The 20,337-nt window shown below is 31.8% G+C and overlaps 1 protein-coding gene across 3 annotated transcripts in view; it reads right to left on the bottom strand.

Annotated features, from left to right (window-relative positions):
- LOC148620128 (tyrosine-protein phosphatase non-receptor type 13-like) overlaps positions 1–20,120 on the bottom strand; it is a 96,974-nt gene extending 76,854 nt beyond the window's left edge. For all 3 annotated transcript variants that reach the window (XM_088580712.1, XM_088580714.1, XM_088580713.1), the window contains exons 1-7: positions 19,990–20,120; positions 18,666–18,796; positions 15,901–16,034; positions 11,459–11,524; positions 3,251–3,343; positions 2,040–2,135; positions 180–375 (exon numbers count right to left, since the gene is read on the bottom strand). In XM_088580712.1, coding sequence (XP_088436838.1) covers positions 180–375; positions 2,040–2,135; positions 3,251–3,343; positions 11,459–11,524; positions 15,901–16,034; positions 18,666–18,789 — 709 coding nt within the window. In that variant the 5' untranslated portion in view covers positions 18,790–18,796; positions 19,990–20,120. The remainder of the gene's footprint in view (positions 1–179; positions 376–2,039; positions 2,136–3,250; positions 3,344–11,458; positions 11,525–15,900; positions 16,035–18,665; positions 18,797–19,989) is intronic.
- Positions 20,121–20,337: the final 217 nt, after the last annotated feature.

The raw sequence follows: 20,337 nt of genomic DNA, 5'->3' as shown, positions 1-20,337 counted from the left end.
AAAATGCAATATTTCAGGGTACATATTGTAATTATGTTAACTACACTGTAAATGCATGAGAACTGATGCCTTAAAATAAATTAGTATCTGTAATCAACACTGAAATTAAATGTTTGAAGGTGAATAACAACAACACTCCTGGGACATCTCTTATTCATTTTTTTTTCATTCAAACTTACCTTCAATATAACTCCTTTTAGGTGACCTTGACCTGGATCTTGACCTTGAAGGTGACTCTGAGTATGACCTTGACCTTCTATGTTCTTTGTGGTATTTATACTTTCCCTTTGACCTGCCTTGTCTGTTTTCCTTTGACAGGGAGTTGTAATGGCGGCTGTATTCCTCAATAGCTGCAGGGTCTGGGGATAATTCTCCCTGGAAATGTTTTTAACAATAACCTATTACTATATTACAAAATGGAAGGCCATAGTTAAACAAAAAGATGAATGATCGAAATAAAGGCAAAGTTAAAGAAAATATTTTTATTGAAACAAATAAACTGTACTTAAAGGTCAATTAATATTGTCGAATGCTTAAAGCTGTTACTCAAATGTTTTCAGGTTGCCACAATCCAGAGTTCAAATTTACTTCCAAGAGTGAAAAGTCCTGGACTTTTTTGCACTCTTCATAGAAGTCCTAAATAAATGTAAACTTCAAAAAAGGTAGGTAAAGGACCTAGGTAAATGATAATACAAAGATCTTAGCATTAAAAACTGAAGGTCCCAAGCTTGATCAGTGCCAATTTGGACATTTCCTATAACCAAATGACACGTATCACTTTCTAATGTTCCCAGTGTAATAAATTTCGATAATTCATACTGTGAAATAAATTCATCAATTTCACTCCCAGACTTTTCCCACTAAAACGTCAAAACTTTGATATCAATCCACCATTCACAAATTTTGAAATTTATGTTGAAAAAAGTAATTAATAATCAAGTAAATCTAAATGATAAATAGGATAATCAATTGGTTATCCCGAATAACCAAAATATGATCACTCACGCCAAGAACGCAGTCAGATTTAACTTGTGCACACTCGTTAAATCTATGCCTTCTTCAGCACTTGTGATCATATTTTAGTTATTCACTCCTTCCAATAAATTATCCTATTATTCTTCAGTCATAAATGTTCTTCCTCTTTACAAGACATAAACATCTATGGAGACATAGCAGGTGACTTGCGAAAAGCAAGATTTGTTTACTCAACCAATACATCTGACTTCCTCCATTTTAGAAGGGGTATGTGTTGCGTCTTTCTTTTGTGTTATGTAAAACTTGTTTTTAGTTCTATCTTTTTGATGTTCATAGCTTTATATACTTAGTAGATTTCTAAATTTGGTATTTCTACATTTCTGATATGAGTATGTAATTTACTCTTGCGGAAAACTTAAGAGGCGGTGTATGAAGAAACCAGGCTGATAGTATGATATGGGTGGCACAGGGTAAATTGCAATTACAATGTTTAACTCATCATAACATTTGAAAGAACAAGGATTTTTCTTTATCAAAAGTGGATGTTTTTACTTCTATTGGCTTCTATATAATTTATTTTATTCTTACAATATTTCAGAAAACATAAGTATGTGATCTTTAATGGATGAACATTTTAAAAATTTGGCATTTGTCAGCCACTACCTGGGTCTTCTATGGACAACCTCTGAAGCTTATTTAAAAGAGCGTTTTTCATACTCAAGCAAATACTAGATTCACCAATGGTATATTTATCCTACAAAGGGTAATGTTTGCAGGGTGCTGATTTTGGCATATTTCTGCAGTCTGTCTAACCAATGCCAACATAAATTCTGTGAAATATTACCTCAGAGCTTAAGTACTTAAAGCCCCACTAAGCATCTGCCAAAAAATAGAATCAGCAAAATTTTGGGCTGACTTTTTTTTACCTCAAAATCTCCAAATTTGACACCTGTCAAAATATATTGATGGCTGATATGTCCTTAAATTTAACCAAAATAAGCTTGGGCCATGATATGTTAACAGTTCTAAACTTGTATATATGTAACTACAATGTATAAACCTACCTCACTCCCACTACCGAGGATAACATTATACATGTCCTTTGTGTACTTGGAATATGGTTTCAATCCAAAGTTCTGTTGGTGATACTGCTTACATGCCTTAAATGGAAGAATAGCTTTTGAACAGTATGAACTTACCATCTTACCATAAACCATCTCAAAAATTCCCATTCCCATGGAAAACTTCCAATGCCCAATATAATCCTTATAGAAAACTTCTCATACCCAGTATAATCCTCATAGAAAACTCCCCATACCCAGTATAATCCTCATAGAAAACTCCCAATCCCAATATAATCCTCATAGAAAACTCCCCATACCTAATATAATCCTCTTAGGAAATTCCCATACCTCAATATAATCCTCATAGAAAACTCCCCATATCCAAAATAATCCTCATAGGAAATTCCCACATCCCAATATAAACCTCATAGAAAACTCCCCACTCTCGATATAGTCCTCATAGAAAACTCCAAATTCCCAGTATAATACTCATAGAAAACTCCCCACTCTCGATATAGTCCTCATAGAAAACTCCAAATTCCCAGTATAATACTCATAGAAAACTCACCATTTCCAAAATTGATCCCTATGTTAACTTTCAAATTGTATAGCGTCCTTTTGCAACACAACTTTTGTATTTCCCAATAATTCAATATTTCAACTATTTTTAATTTTTTTTTTTTTATTAAATTTGACATTATATGTACCTTGAAAAAAAAAAAAAAAAAAGAACAAAACAAAACACTTATATATACTTAATAAGATATTTGCCAATTCTCTGCATTCAAAGTCCCCATTCCGTATCACTCCATCCCCTAATACCACAGAATGTCAAAATCAATCTTAATCAACTGTCAATACATCCACATCATTTACTGTGAATGTACTTTATTCATGGGTAGCTTTTTTTTGTGGCTCAGTGAAAAAAAAATAAGTATGTTGATTCTTAAATTTTTAGATTTGATACATGTACATGTACAAATGAATGGGTAACTTCTTTTTTGTTCGGAACTAAATTTCGTGGTTTGCCAAACCCACTGCAACCATGAAAATCGGTACTCCATGAACAATGATACTTTCATAGTATATTTTCAAATGTCCAAGGATTTTTATTTTTATTATGAATTTACAAAAATTAAGTAATTCCATTCTTAGCCTGCATATAAAAGAAGCTGAAAATGATCTAGGAATTAAATCTATCATGGACTTACTTCTAACAACTGTAATACATCAGGAATTTGTTCTCCAGTTTCATCACACATGGCACATAAAATGTATTCCAAGTCTGGACTTATATTTACAGGCTGAAATGACAATAACAGTAAACTGAAACGACTAAATTCATTGGAACAGTTGGAAAGTTATTTCTTGTGGTCAGACTCAATCGTAAATTGAAACACTGTGAATAACCTCACCATGATTATACCCTTGCTTTACATGGAAATAGAGTTAAATAGCACTCCAGCTAAGAATCATGCAAAATGTGATAAATGGTTGGAAAGCCTACATATTTTTATCTTTGATATTTTGTTTAAAATGCTTTAGTAAACAGAAATTAACATTTGGTTTTTCATATAACCCGTGCTCATAGGAGATAAAAATTGTATAGAATACATTGTAGAATTTGAAAGAAAAGGAGATAACTCTGTAAATGACACTCAAATACAATAGAATTTATTAAATTTTCAATGTAGATTATCTCCTAAGAGCAGGCAGATTTGAATGAATAATTATACATTTCATAATATAGATCCATAAAACAACTTAATTACAAAAATAAAAATATGTCGCCTTTTTTTTGGGGTGTACCACATTTTTAAGATTTTGCATGATTCTTACCAAGACAGCTACTTAAATGCAAAACCCTAACGTTAAATTACCTCCTTTGAAGACCCCTGACAATAATTAGTTTATTCCTCCAAGCACGTCTTCACGTACATACATACATGATGACAACTTATTAAGTTTTATCAAAACCCCTTGAGCAGTTTAGGAGAAATTGTGCTTACAAAGTTTTTGCATAAAAACCCTTAAGTTGGATCATCTCCCTTTAGAGGAATTTGACAGTAATAATATTCCTTCATGTACATCCACATAATGGTTTTCATATCAAATTTCATCAAAATCTCTGGAACAGTTTAAGAGAAGTTGTGCTTACTAGGTATTAATGTGCAAACACTTACATGTTCATTGGATTATCTCCAATTGGAGTTTATATTCCTACATGCACACCTACATATGACACCTATTCTTGTTAAAAAATTTCATCAAAATCCACTGAGTTGTTTTGCTCACAAGGTTTGATCTCTTAAGTAGGATTATCTCCCTTTGAAGTCATTCAATAAAACAGACAGACAGGTGATTCCTATACTCCCCAGAACTTAAATTTGTAGTTCAGGGAGGTAGACCTAAGGTAAGGGACAGAACTCTTACAAATCATTAGTACATTTGTATTCAGCATTTTACATCAATCTCATGTAAGTATCAAAGTAACTTGGATTGATTTCATTCTGTTTCAAATGAAAGCTTGAGAGACTTAAGTGAAACTGAATATAATAGAAACATATCACTGATTTCAAGTTATGTCTCTTACATAAACTATTGTTAATGTTGATCAATAGAAAAACAAGATTCTTATGATAATTTGTTATGGGCTTATAGGGTTTTAGTTAATACCTATAATATTCAAACTTTCAAAAGTTTTCACATCGTTTCTTTACTAGAACTTAAAACAACCGTTTCATTCAATATATTCAAATTGGTTTTAAAAACAGCATTTTTAAATCACATTTTATCATAAGTTCATGTAAATATCTCTTCCTAATAAACAGAAACTTTGATAAGGAGTAAATCCAAATTTTTTAACTAGCCCAATAGTGGCCTAACTTATCAGAAAGTTATTTAATATTTTTCTTTGAAATAGCCTTTTGCTATCTACATGTACCGGTACATGTAAATAACCTAACCCTTTAGTCCTGTATATATACTCACACTAGGAGTTACCCATACATGTCAATATATCAAACATCAAATAAATATTTATGACCAAAAGTAAGATAAACAATGAATAGAATTTAATAGCTTTATACATATAATGTTAATAAATTTTATAGGAAGACTCCTGTGGCTGAATTGATAGTAACCATGTTAAATGAACTAAAGGGATAAATTCACTAACACTAGTTTCAGGCGTACTATTGTGCCGAAGTTTCAACTTACTATTTGAAATTTTCTATTTGCGTATATTAAAGCTAAAATATTATCTGAATACTAATATACAGAAAATAAAAGCTATTGTGTCATAATTTAGTCACAAGGAGGGCACAAAACTCTGCTTCTATATAGTTTTCAAAGAATTTTCACAAAAATAAGAGGATTGGGGGTAGTTTTTTTATTTCAATAATATAGACACAAGCTATGAGAACAACAGAATCATGTGTCATGAAGTGTGATGGAACAGAATGCTGTTTTCGTAAAAAATATCAAAGAGTTCAACAAATGGGCTCTATGTTTTCTACATAAAAATGTATACATGTAAATGAAACAAGATATTTAACACAATTCAGCTACAGTTCCTAATTTTGCTTTATTATTATCTAAAAATTAAGTGCAACACATGCATGACCAGAAATGAAAAGGCAAATGTTCAACTAGTGGATTATGTACAGATTTTGATACTATCTGAACACACTCCTTTGTTCAAGGGACATACATTGTAAATACAAATGTTCAATTCCATACAGTGAAACCTGTCTAAACCAAACCCAGAATAATCAGCAAATACATGTAGCATAAAAAACTTCAGGGAATTAACATTGTAATTGACTGTTCCAAGACATTTCAACTTGGGGCTACAGCTGCAAGCATCTGTATTTGGCTAAGTCAATTCAAAATTTTGCTAATTATTAAAACATTTTTTCTCTCATTTCCAAGTTTCATAGTTAGTTGAGTTGTCTCCCTTTCAAGAGAGACATTCTATACATCATATTTTCAGCTGCAGTTGTGTCCCCATTTGCCAAAATGTAAATTTTGTAAATAAATAGTTAGTTTAATCTGGTTTGTTATTCTATAAGTATAGTGTCATGAATTTCATTGAATATAAAGGTTCATACATGTACAAGAGAAAAAGTTACTGGCTTGGTTTAGTTTCAGATATTATATTGAAGGTACACTGTATTCGGTCATTTATTCACTACAAAACAAAAAGTATTGTTGAAAAACAAAAAAGTTTGTTTACAATGGCAAAATACAGTATTTGAAACTTTATGTGCTTTGTGTGTTCATATTTATACATGTACAATGTGTACATGTAAATATGAGACTTGGGTGAAATATGGTATGGCAATGTTGTTCTTTACACAGAAATAGAGTAATAAATCCAAGACAGGGCTATTCATTGCCTTACTTTCCAGTTTTTACCTAGATAGTGCGTTTGGTTATACAGACTTTCCTTTAGGTAATTTCCTTTTGACTATTGCCTAGAGTTATCAGTTTTTTAATTTTGATATCATCCTTAATTTAATTTAAACTTTGTATCAAACTTGGATTGGAATACCTGAGAAATGATTGCCTAAAAGTAACTTTAGTTTATAAATTCTAATTTAAACAATATGAATGTACGATCTACATTAGACCAAAAAATACACACATTGGACTCCTGATAATCGTATAACCTTTTTGTCTGAAAAAAAAATGCAGTTAACAGGAATATGCAATTAACAAAAATTGTCATTTCAAGGGAAAATACCTGATGTTTTTAATGTTTAAGTGGATGGGGTGGGGTACAATCTTTCCTCATGTCTAATTAGATTCCTGCTTTAGTGTTTAGCCAAAAGAAAGAGAAAATATTGTTGTAAAAAAAATTATCAAAAAAGCTGAGGTATTTCTCTCATGATGTATTGTTGTTAAACCCATTTTAGGTAAATTTTTTACTTAATTTAGAAAATAATGTTTATGTAATTAAGAGGAGATTTCTTAGAGTCCAGTCAACCTAGCAAAATATCACCCTTAATCCAAACAAATTACAACAGAAGATATTTAAGTATTAATCGATAGCATTATGACCCGAATAAACACTGAATAAAAAGCCTAACAAAATCCGAAGAGCGGAAACCTCAAAATAAGCAGTTCAAATTTCCATTGGAAATTAACATTGGAAAGAGGAGAAAACTCTGTAAAAATAGCTGAAAAAAAAAAAAACAATATAATTTTATACAAAATTATTATAATGTTGTATCTGATGAATAAAGTGTAGTAATAGTGGACATTTTAGCATTAATTCGAACACCATCTACAACTTAAAAAGAGGCTTCATATCTGTTACCAGACAATAACTTAAGATTCTGAAACTGAATAGTAAACCATATGCCCTATATTCTCAATAATGAAGTTCAAGAATTTCAATTGTGATGAAAATGATGAAGTAAATATTCTACTTTTTGTGGTTAAAGATTCTTTTAACAAAGAAAAAAAATTTGATAAATAGTTTGCATATTTAAACAATACCAATTTCAAAAACATGTTTCAAAATGATGGAACTGTATATAAATCAAAATATACTCTGTTGCAATTTCTTTAAGTTTAAAATTTATTTTGACTGGACTATCATTTTTGGCCATGTTATATTCAAATAAGAGGATTTTTTGCATGGATGAGATGGGAAATGTTTTCTTCTTTGAGTATTTATACAAATACATATAAGAGGAATATGCAATTAACAGGTATGTGATTAAAATGGTTGGGCATAGTAAGATAAGGATCTGGATCATACTTGGAGCAACCTGGATCCAAAACAGATTGGAAACAACTTTTTTTTCTGGAAATAAAATGGAAAAAAATCCAGGTTGGGGGTTTTGTTCAGGCAACAGTAAACAGACATATTTTTTTAGCCTAATAGACCCTTTTGTGGTAAGTTGATGAGCATGCCCAATACACACTTCGGCAAGGTAGGGCTTGGGTAGAACAAAAGAAATTTTCTTGTGGAAGTGTATATGGAGCATGATCCATGCATGCCCATCGATTATCTCACAATTAGGGCAAAAGGGTCTATCATAATCTACTTTGGTAATTTAGCTTATTAACTGGTAAGTTTACTTGTACTCGACTCAAAACATTTCCATTGGGTTAATGATACCCTCTTTATTTTTCCTCACCATAGAAATTGGGATCAATGGCAGAATTTCTTTTTTTTTTCAATTGGACATCAAAATAGAACAGCATCAATACACAATGAATTAAATAAACAAATAGAAAGCAAATTCAACAAAGTATAGAGAGACAAAAGGAGATAAAAGAAATGAAAGCATTAATATTTTCTTTGATTTAGTTATGAATTCTCTATGAAGTTTTTAATAATTATCAACACAAAATATATTAAGGAGATGTGACACAAAAAATTATTCATTCAATTTTTTGTTTGATTTATTACACCTAATATATATAACCAAATGCTCCTTGAAGTCACTATTTGTTTAATTGAAGATAAATTGTTTCAAAATTGAGGATGACCCAAGCCATATGAACTTTAATTAGATTTGTGGTCACATGACCATGTTACATCATTGGTTCTCGATTCATGGATCAAGTGGTTGAAATGCCTCAGGTTTCTGCATTTGTTACATGATTTCTACAATTGAGGGTGAAAATATTGAAAGTTTTGGTTTGCCAGCGAATATATACTTATAGTTGTATCACTTAAAACAACTTCAAAGAAGAAAATGATATACAATGTCCGAAATATTAAACTATTACATGTATGACGATTAGACTATCCACAGTGAGACGACACCACTTTTGTTTGAAGATTACACAGAAATATTTCATATGTTCTGTCACGTAAGATTGAACTTTTTACATAAAGTAAATTAAATTCATATTCTAAGACTTAAACTGTTCCGATCTTGATCTTCAATGAAAATACTAATTTACCCTTTTTTTATGGAACATTAATACTCCTGACAAGTGTACCAGTACTATAGAGTGTAATGTAAAGTCCTTGACAGTGAAAAGGATAATACAAACATGTTTATTTTTATTGGTTTTTGATAATTATATCTGATAACCCATAAGGGTGCTGAAGCTTCCTAGTGTTCTAAATCTTTTTTGCTAAAATTAAATATTTTAAGTGACCTATAAAAAATATTGTTTGAACCATATATGCTCCCTGAAACTCACCTAGGGTCACTTATTTTATACTGTGTATTGGTGTCAAATTCTTTATATTAATTGTTTTATTTCAAAATTTGTACAACAAAAGAAATTCAATTATATTTCAATTCTTATCGAAGTCATACACATGTAAAGATAAAAGAAGCCACCAATGCTATCTCTTTATCATAATGAAGTCTACCTGACTTTTTTATTAATATAACTCAGCAGCAAAGAAAGAACAATTCACAATGTCACTATTTACTGTACCCTCCTGTTCAAGTCCTAAAAATAGTGTAGAAAGTAGTTGTGTATTCACCACGAGGGGATGTATGTCTAACGAAAATGAAAAGCTGACTGATAATGAAAAGAACTTACTTTCCAATCATGACTTTTGCACCCACACACAGATCAGTCGACCACACTGCATCATATATACAAGCTATTTTCAAAGATTTATTAATTTTTCTCGGTCACGGGTAAATATTTTCAATGTACCCAAATGGAGATCGAGAACTCATGACATAGCACTTCCATATATGGTAACTGAGCATTACTTTCGGTTTTCATTTATGCATATTAATTAGGTCTCATCAAAACACAAATAAATCATTCTAACTTTATTTAGCGCTAACCTGACGAGAAATGTTTGTTACACTTGTATCTAAACATACTATAGTTTTTATAAATATAAATGTTTATAAAATGATGTTTATAAAAATTTTATTTTTGTCTCACGTCTCCTTTAATGTTGATTATGAACTTTTTTTTTGACAAAATCAAACTTGTATGCACAACATACATATGATTAAAATGTAATTTTGAAAATGCCTACTTTAACTAATCTTGCCATTCTTTTCATCTCATTGACCTCTTACTCCTCTGGTATAAGCCACAAAATTAACAACGAACAGATCCCCGAAATTAAATGTATTTGGAATATGCCCACACCCCCCCCCCACCCCAATAAAAAAGGTATATACAATCAAACAGCTTCGCAGTAAAAAATCAGAAAACAAGGAAAAAACTACAGTGAGCTTTCCCACACAATGGCCAAAAAAAAAAACCAAAACAAAACAAAAAAAAACAGAAATTAAAACTTTCTTCAATCCTTTTATGTTCCTAACAACACAGGGATGGATGTATACATGTACATTTGGGTTTACTGTTAAATCATGTGTCCAAATGATCATTGACAGATGACCTCACACTTTCAACCCAGGATGGTTTTAAAACTGATTTTATTCCTAAAGAGGCTAGAAATACTGTGAGCTAGCTTACAAAGGGAACATCCCCTTCAAATGAAGTTGGAGCTCTCTGACAAAAATTATAATCCTTCAGGCACATCTATGTAGGATGCCCAACCTTTCTTTAAAATTTCAAAAAAATCTGCTGAGCAGTTAAGGAGTTGCTCTTGAAAAATGATGATAGATGACTATGATGAACAGACGGACAGACAAGCTGATTTCTCTATACCCCTAAACTTTAGGAAGCCTATAATAATGCTGATCATGCCTACATGTACCTGAAAACCTAGTACAAAAGCCAAATGTTCAAAACTGTGAATGTACCTACAAAAGTTAGGCAAAAAAAAATATTAATATGTCTGTTTCCTGGTAATCTACCTACCCTAGATTTTTGTGCCTTCCCTAAACATTTTACAGACCTTTTGGCTCAAGCACTGTTAAAGTCTAGATTGTTTCCCCATTAACTCAAATTAAATATTTTTGAAAAATTTAATAAATTTCCCTACCTACCTCAATTATTTTTCCTTGTTAGTAGCAGGAAGAAAGACCTTTTTTTGGCCTTATCTAAACAAGAGGCTCCCAGGAGTCTGAGTCGCTCACCTTGTTGAATTTTGCCTTTCAAAAGCAATAAATATAACAAGAAGTTGTCCAACAATTTTGACTCAAGAAGTCTTTGGTAGAACTTATCATAAGGATCATTTCAACAATTGAAAGTTTCTTTCAATTTTTAATCTAATGTAAATAAGCAATACATGTAGATCAATGTATATTTAAGGAGGTAGACCTAGGGTAATGGACACAACTCCTACAAACCATTGGAATGATTGCATTCACCATTTCACATCAATCTCATGTAAGCATCACAGTTGGGTAACTTGGACTGATTCTATTCTGTTTCAAAGGAAAGTTTGAAAGGCTTTGGTGAAACTGAATATGAGACAAACATATCACTGATTTCAAGGGTTATGTCCCTTACCCTAGGTCTACCTCCTTAAATACATACAATGTATATGCACATGTACTTACCATTCCTTTAGGAAGCCCATATTCTGCTGCTTGTGCGAGAGCAGTTCCCAGGGAGATTATTGTTAACTGAAAAATAAAATTCAATGTACAAATGTATTCAAGAAAAGTTCATTTTATTCCATTATACAACGAAAACTGGAGTACTGGCATTGCAACTACGCATAACAGCAGTTTTATTTAATTACATGTACATGTACATTGGCAATTCAGTGTTAGAAACTTAATTTTTGGTCAACATAGACCCATCATAATTTTATGTAGGCCACACTGTACATTTCAAAGGAAATTGAGCCAATTTCATCATAGATCTGCTTGATTTTACGTAGACTCTGTCCATAGGCCTACTGCTAATTTCTTTCACTGACAATTATATGGTGTATAATATTGACTTAAATGTAACTGACACAAACATGGCACACATACACAGTAATAATGTACAGTAAAAAATAATACATCAGCTTGTCTAACTCATGCATTTGTCTTAAAAAATGTCAGGGATTACATGTATCATATTTTCATCCTTACATGTACGTGCACAAGCAGCTACATGTACATGTTCAGTATATGTATAAATGTACAAATGTATAGCTTGACAAAATTGTCTGCAATCCCTCTGTATGAATAATCAAGGTACATGTAGTCATCAGAAATAATCATTGCTTTATGTAGCACTCCAGCTAAGAATCATGCTACATGTGAATCATGGTTGGAAAGCCTGCATATTTATTTGGTATTTTGTTAAAAATGTTATATCATGGTTAAACATTTGTAGTCAGCAGAAATTAAAATGTTTTTTGTATAACCCTTGGTCTTAGGACATGTAAATTAAATAGTACAAAATTATGGGAAATAACTCAGTCAATAACACTGAAATACAATAGAAACAATTGTATTATCTCCTAAGACCAGCCAGATTGGAATGAACCATGATACATTTCATCAAATAGACCCCTAAGGCAACTTAATGACAAAACATTTTTGGTATATGTGTATAATATATACCCCAATTTGCATGAAAGTTACTATGGCTGCTACTTACTTATGACTACTGTCAATAGTGATAGTCCAAGGTCCAGGACCTTTCATTTTGACCTACATGTACATCTAAGACTTTTGAATATAATGAGGATTCAAATTTACTTTCAAGAATGGATTAAGTTCCAAGTTCAAAGTCAATATTCCAATTTTGAAAGACCAAAAGTCATCAAGAGTTCACAATATAAGTGTTAGTGAAATGAGTAGAAGGTCATGGACTTATGTAAATGAAATTTTAAGGGTCCTCCATTGTAGGTGAAAAATCAATGGCTCCAGACACTCTAAACTACCAATAATTTGAACACCAAGCATTCAAATTACCATAAAAACTGCCCCGTGCAGGTCCGGGTGTTAAAAGACTGCAGCAGCGCTAAGCTTGTTGTATAAGGCGACTAAATTGTGCTCAGAAACCTAGCCGGGGGCTAGGCGCTCTGCCCACAGAGCAACTGGGATGTGTGCCCCAGGTGGTGGAATGGGGTACCCCTGGCGTGTTACATGCTGGGGTTGTCAGGCTATAATACGGAAAACCTGACCACAAACCATAGTGATGCACAGCGTTTGGAAAGATGCCACGTTCCTCGCACATTAAAGAACCCTGCTGTGGTATTCGATAGGAGTAGGAACCTGTGTGCTCCGCCACAGGAGGCTAAATTGCCCGACGTTACCCATCCCCCCTTTTTCCAGTGGCAATCAAAATTTGTCGACCCTATTATCCTTGTGACCCATCCTTTTTTTTTTTTCATTTCATGTTCATTTTATCATCCATTTCATGTTCATTGTCTGAATATAGCTGAAATATTGCTGCTCGGACGTTAAACCCTAAGAAACAAACAAACAAACCATAAAAACTGATATTTTCAACCTTTGTGGTGAGATTGTAATAAGAGAAACAAAGTTCATGATATGAGTAATGAAGTAAGGCAAATAGAACAAGCAAACAAATAGCAGTGTAATTTGTGTACAAGCACAGGAAATGAACAATCATCAACATTAAAAAACTCATCAATTTCTAGTTTTATCAGATACCATTCATCCTTCTAATGAAAGCAGACCACAGCTATCTAGTACATATGGTTTAATTATAAACCAAAAATTAAATAATTCACTCACAATCTTAAAATCATCAAATAACACCCAAAAATATACAAAGCAAATTGATAAATTGCAATTAAAACTAATATCAAATCAATCGTCATGGTAACATAAATGATAAGGTGGATTCTATTAGTTCACTTGGCTATGTAGAAGAGAGGGAGTTACTTTCTAATCAGATGAGTAGATACAGATACAGAATGATTCACCATTACTAAGTTTATTTATTTATTGATACCAGAACTTGATTTTTGTCCAAGATAACTTCTCTACCTTATTGATAGTTAATTATAATTGATTAGAAATACAATGTTATGACTACTAAACAGTTGAAGACTGTTGAAGGAGCGGATGCATACATGTACACGTGTTACCTCAATCGGAGGAATGATTCATAAAGCTGAAAAAAAAATACTCTCCTAACCCACTATGTACATATAATTGCAAATTGAATTATTTCTAGAACACTCTTCTAAATTTCTATTATAATGTCAGGGATAAAAATTAGCAGTCACACATAGATATTGAGCTGGGCTACCAAACTTTGGATAAAATACAAAATGTATAACTGAACATATAGAAAATAATTAACAATTACATGTATATGGTCTGGGGTACCAGCTTGTAAATGTACATGTATTTCCTAATTTCTACACCTGAATGTATTTCCATGTAAGTCAGTTACACAGGTACATTATAGACAAGAGTATGTGTACATGTACAAAAATGTATGTACATGCAAAATACAGTCCTCACATGGCTACCCTCCTGCATGTTGACATTTGTGCAAGTTCTTATGCTTTCATGCTTTTTTAAACCTACAATTTGTAACTTGAGCAATCAATAAAATCTATGCTTGCCTATGAAATCATAAATTATTTATAAGAGGTGAAAGAATTACACTTGATAAGTCTGATAAAACAAGAGAATCATGATTGTCTATCACAAAAAGAAATGTCAGATGACATTTAGGGTAGTGTTGGGTATCGGATGGAAATCAATCATCGATTAATCAGGGTCGCTCGTTGATTATTGATTATGATTATTACGATTACTGATTGAAATTAGACTCACTGCTGGAAGATTAAAGTCTTTGGTAAACAGCCCTAAATGCATAGACCTTAGTTGGCAAATAACTTTTTTACATAGTTTGCAGGTGGCTTTTTGTCATTACAAGTATTTACAAAAACATCAAGTATTTTGATAACTTTGAAATATTTCCACACGACACATTTTAAGTGCCTACATGTACATGTTGTACATGTGCTACATGTACATGTGCATGCAGATGGTCAAACAACATATGTCGTTGTTATTCTGCCCTGTGACCAGGGTCTAATCTGTCACCAAAGTGCTTTAAATAAATTAAGAAATAAATAGCTTACAGATGACGGAAAAAATTGTACATGTATGGGTATATACTAAAGTTACTACTATAATTTAGATAAATCAAAGACTGAAGTCTTCAAAGTCGCTAATCGTCAAAATATTCACAGTCACTGATTTTGGCGTACTTTGAACATCCAAACTGGTACAAATGCGATATTCTCTAAAATCAGGGGGCTTCCACTAAAATCTTGGTTCCCTTGATATTTTCGTGTACTCTTTCGTAACCGTTATGACTTAAATGTTTTCAATCAACCGAAACAAGATTAAACAACTGGCAATGGCTATATATAGATATCGGTGTCCTGATAATATATATGACCTTTATATAATCAATTGTAATGAACGCCTGCGTTTAAATCTGAAACTGGGTAATATTACATGAATTCAATACTAACTCATCATTTTATCTTTTAAAGTAAACTTATTGTTCTAATACAAGCAAAAAACATGCATAGACTGTAATGGCTGGATAAGAGAGGCTAGATCTTTGTTTTTCATTCAAAGTTGTGGCTGCTGTTCACATTAGAGAGGTGACCATATATAAGGGGTCAATTTGCACTATAAGTCGTTAATGCAATTGAAATGTGGTCGCACAAGATGGGTAGCCGTTGGTCAGGGGGCAGTTTCAGAGAGGGAATGAAATCCAGTGATGGACAGACAAGGACATTTTATTATACTTGTACATGTACCATTCACTTGTTGAAGGTGGGTATGATATACATGTAAGGAGGTTTAGAAGAGCTACGAATGTACTGACAGGGATTGGGTAATTGTAATCAGTAATCACAATCAGCTGTTATTGATTACATTTTCATAGGTAATCACATGTAATCAGTAATAATTGTATTTTATGATTACAAGTAATCATACTGTACGTAATCAATTACTGGGTGAAAAAGTGGTGTAATCAGGAGTAACATACTGACCTTATCCTTTACAGCTGAATCACTTTTGTTGTGTTTACTGAATTTATCTGTTGAAAGTACAACAGCTCCAGTTGACAATATGGCTATGGATCGTGGTGTAATAACGAAATGCAGTACACCTGTATTTCCATCACCTAATGAAAAAAAAATTAAAAAACATTCACTTTTAGATTGGAGCAATTAAAATTCATGCCAACCAAATGCACTTGTAATGTAAACACAAGAGTTTTTTTTTTTATTTTACTGGCAAGTTACTACTAAGGGCAGTGATATTTTGTAATGTTTCCATAAAGACATTTTTTTTTCATTAATATGTAGAATTTGTACCTTTGTAAGCAAGATGATCACTGTACAGAGTTAAGTGTTGTTTTTTCTTCAAGTGCTAAAAGAAGAGGGTAATTGGCCATTGAAATTAATTTGGTATTAGCCTTTGCTAAATGTACAGTATAGCTCGCAACATAGTCTGATAAATACCTGGCTAACTAACTAAGGGGGTTTTTAACATCTTTGACTACCAGTCGGACCCAGAAATTTAATTATTGATAATGTTCGAGTTTTAGTTACCAAAGATGTATGTTTATTTAGAATGCCTTGTCTAGCCGGGCATAGTTCCCGGATTTTACCGTGCTGGCACACGACGTTAGTACGCAGTTTTACTGACGCCACACGATACCGTTCCAGCTCATGCTTCTGGTGAATGAGTTGACCAATTTTTTTTTCATATAAATTTGAAAACTGGATTATCATAGGTTAGATTGGTCAAACTTATAGAATTTAACAAGTGTAAATGTAAATCCAAAATTTACACGTGGACTTAAGAATAGCCAAAAGTTTAGTCAAAAAAGAAAATAAAAAATGTATTTATAATATTTAAAAGCCAAAGTATTAAAATAAAAGATAGTAAAATAAGGAAAAATAAAAAATAATAAGTATTTTTTTTTATTATATGAGAGTTATGCTTTATGACTAGGTATAAACCGTAGTTTTTTTTTAAGAACACACACGACATTATACTACACACGGCTGGAGCTATCGGCACGGTAGATATGTTTCATAAGCATATGTGTACATGATTAACAAAAGTAAAAAAAATTAGAATAGAGAAAAAAAAAATAAATATAATGAGAGATTATGTGTATAAATATATTGCATTGTGGAACCCCATATCAGGTGATTAATTTTATTTTAATTCAATTATATATTATTTGTTTTTTTTTTTATTGAAAAATGAAAGATGATATTATTTAAGATAAATGGTACTATATGTTGGTAATGGTTTTATTACATTAGATACTGACACTACATATTTATAAGTGTGTTGCACGACCACCTGAAACTGCTCGGCTGAAATCAGTGCAACTACACTTGATATATAGGACATACCTGGCATCCAATGCCAGGTATTTATTGCTTATTGGCCTTTAATTAACAAAGCCCCCATCCCCCAGCATCACCTGTATCCAATATACAACAGGAAATGACTAATTAACTGAACAGGTACATGTACCTACTGATAGTTTTACCAGTACAGTTAATTACAACACACAGGTGGCTCATCTCAGTATTTTAGAATAAGTTTATAAGTAGAATAAATTAAAAATAAGTCTTTTTTAATGTAATTTAGGGTTTAAAACACTTATTTTTCTAATATTACAAATTCATTTTCTAATATTACAAATTCTTGATTTAGTAACATTATAAAATATCATAGGTTTTATAATATTACAAATTGAATTTGTAATATTAGAAAATGAATTTGTAATATTAGAAAAATAAGTGTTTTCTAATAATAAAAAATGATTTTTTTTAGTATTACAAATTCATTTTCTAATATTACAAATTCCTGATTTAGTAACATTATAAAATATCATACATTTGTAAAATTACAAATTGAATTTGTAATATTAGAAAATGAATTTGTAATATTAGAAAATCAGTCACATTTTTTAATATTACAAAATGATTTTCTAATATTAAAAAATCGACATTGAAAAGTAATATTATAAAATATCACACATTTTGTAATATTCAGTCCTTGCTTCAAATTTTTTGTCCAGTAGCCCTTTGGGCTAGCAAGTTTGAATTTTTGGTAGCCTGAACTCAAAACTAATAGCCCGAAAAATCCAGAAAAAAACATGAAGAATTTATCAATGAAAAATGACATGCAAATTATCCGAGGAGTTCGATTGACATCACTAAAATTTCAATACCGAAAACTATCGACAGATTTTTTAATATTAAAAAAGTGTTTTGCGATATAATAAATCCAATTTGTAATATTAGAAAATGAATTTGTAATATTAAGAAATCATTTTTAATATTAGAAAAATGCTCATTTTTGTCCACTTTGGCTTGCCATAAATAACACTCAATTTCAAAGGATTCATACCTGGCATACCAGGTATTGGAGGTATGCCAGGTATTTATCAGACTATGCTGCGAGCTGTACTGTACAAGCATTTCAAACGATTAATAATACTTTTCTAAAATTGTAAAGTTGTATTTACACCAAAGCTTAATAATAAAGTAGTTTACAGGGGCGGATCCAGATTTGAGTTGGGGGGGGAACCTTAATTGAGTTAAATGCCTACAAAGCGAGGCAAAAAATATTGTAGTGCGAAACTTGTGGTGAAAATTTTTTTTTCTTACAGATTTAGGTTGGTGGGGAAGAGGGGGGGAGGGGGGGGGCATAATACGCCCGGTACGCCAGTCCCTGGATCCGCACCTGGTTTATCAAAGTCTTTGCTACAACATTTAATACTCACCATACTTTTTCTGTATGTAAACCAATGCTTGGTGGAGTACACTCCATATTTCTTCTTCAATGAGTGGACCTCCTCGGTACTCTAGTACCTCACTCAAAGTTACTTTTACTTCAGCTGTAGGCATTCTAATTCTGAAATAAAAAGAATAATAAAGTTGCAAGGAGACAACAATTAACAATAAACCAAAATGTGCAAGTAACTAACTTTGGTGTCACAAAGAAAAATACATACATGCACATGTAAGAACTTACAGTAACTTAACATACAAAATGTACATTGCTTTGTAAATGAAACAAAAATGTACATGTATGTGTACATGTAATCATGAAACCACTGCAAGTTCTAACCAAAATTTCATACAAAACCTTCATAAATTTCTGGGGTAAATATTCATTTGTTAATAACTACCATTACTAACTGTAAGTTACAATACAGGAGAATCTCATTCAGTTTTCTGTTAGTACATTGAAGGAATGGTCACAGATTCATATTGCACTGACTAAGATGTACATGTACATGTATGAGAAATTGAGGTAGTTTTAGGTTAACCTTATGTATATAAATATATATTTTACTGTCAATTATGTAAAAAATGTAGTGTGATACAATGCTGCTCAAAGATTTTCAGAATTAACAGATACACCTTGTCTACATATAGACCTTCCTAAAAACGGGGAAATTTGGCAGTTACATGCAGCTCTACTGGACAAAAACTGGTATCAAAATAAATACACGAAGTACTCATATATTGGCCTTCCAGAAAGATCATATTTATTTGATGCTAATTTTCTGTTCATAAAAAGTTAAGAGCATTGTTAGGCTTAAAAGTTGATCTTGTACTTTAAATCTATTATCAATAACTTCCCATGTTTCTTCCTTGCTTATTACTTTCAACTGTGCGTCAACTGAGCAAGTCATTTAAGACAATTTAAACGACGGTAGGTGTCAATAAAGTCGTAGAAAATATTTTTATTCAAATTTAAACAGTATGTTATTTATGTGACGCCGAGTATAAAGCTTTCAAAATCCTGGGAAAAAACCTGTTGGCAAAAAAAAAACATCATTTAACCAGGTATGACACATCACACAACTTAACAGTCCTGTCACACTTCAATGACAAACAGCTGAGGAGCTTAAAGTATATTATGTTTGTAATGATGTGTGTAATCCTACTCTAAAACATATATCTACATGTAACTTCGAGTCGTGATTAAGTTAGAAAAAAATCGTCTATTGATTTTAATAGTTTACATTTTAATATAATGTTGTTAAAGTTAATCTAAGCTTCTAATTTCACTAGTTGATCATGCAGCACTGTTCTTACCAGTTTATTTTACTGAAAACAAAGAAAATTCGTCAATGTTTTCATCGAAAAGTTCTTTTGCACAGAAGTTAACTTTTAGCCGCCATTGCCTGTCAGTCCTAATTTGTTGATGTTTGTTTCTGCGAATCTGATTGGCTAGAAGTTGGACGAGATCACTGTCAGGAAAAGATAACCCTGTTTTTTTTTTGTTTTTTTTTAATGAAAATTGGGTGATTTCGGCGACGTCCGCGTGTTAATTAATTGATTTTTAAAAAAGGAAACCCCACACATATTTATTATAGGAAAGTTCGCCAATCTCATATGTGATGTCAGATTCACTAATTTGCATATAATTATGTGTCAAATTGG

The sequence above is a fragment of the Perna viridis genome, chromosome 4 (assembly GCF_037379345.1).
Source record: "Perna viridis isolate PV_CMFRI_1.1 ecotype Kerala chromosome 4, ASM3737934v1, whole genome shotgun sequence".
Taxonomy (NCBI): domain Eukaryota; kingdom Metazoa; phylum Mollusca; class Bivalvia; order Mytilida; family Mytilidae; genus Perna; species Perna viridis.
Note: the sequence above shows the minus strand (reverse complement) of the source record. Positions and strands in the feature narration are given on the sequence as shown.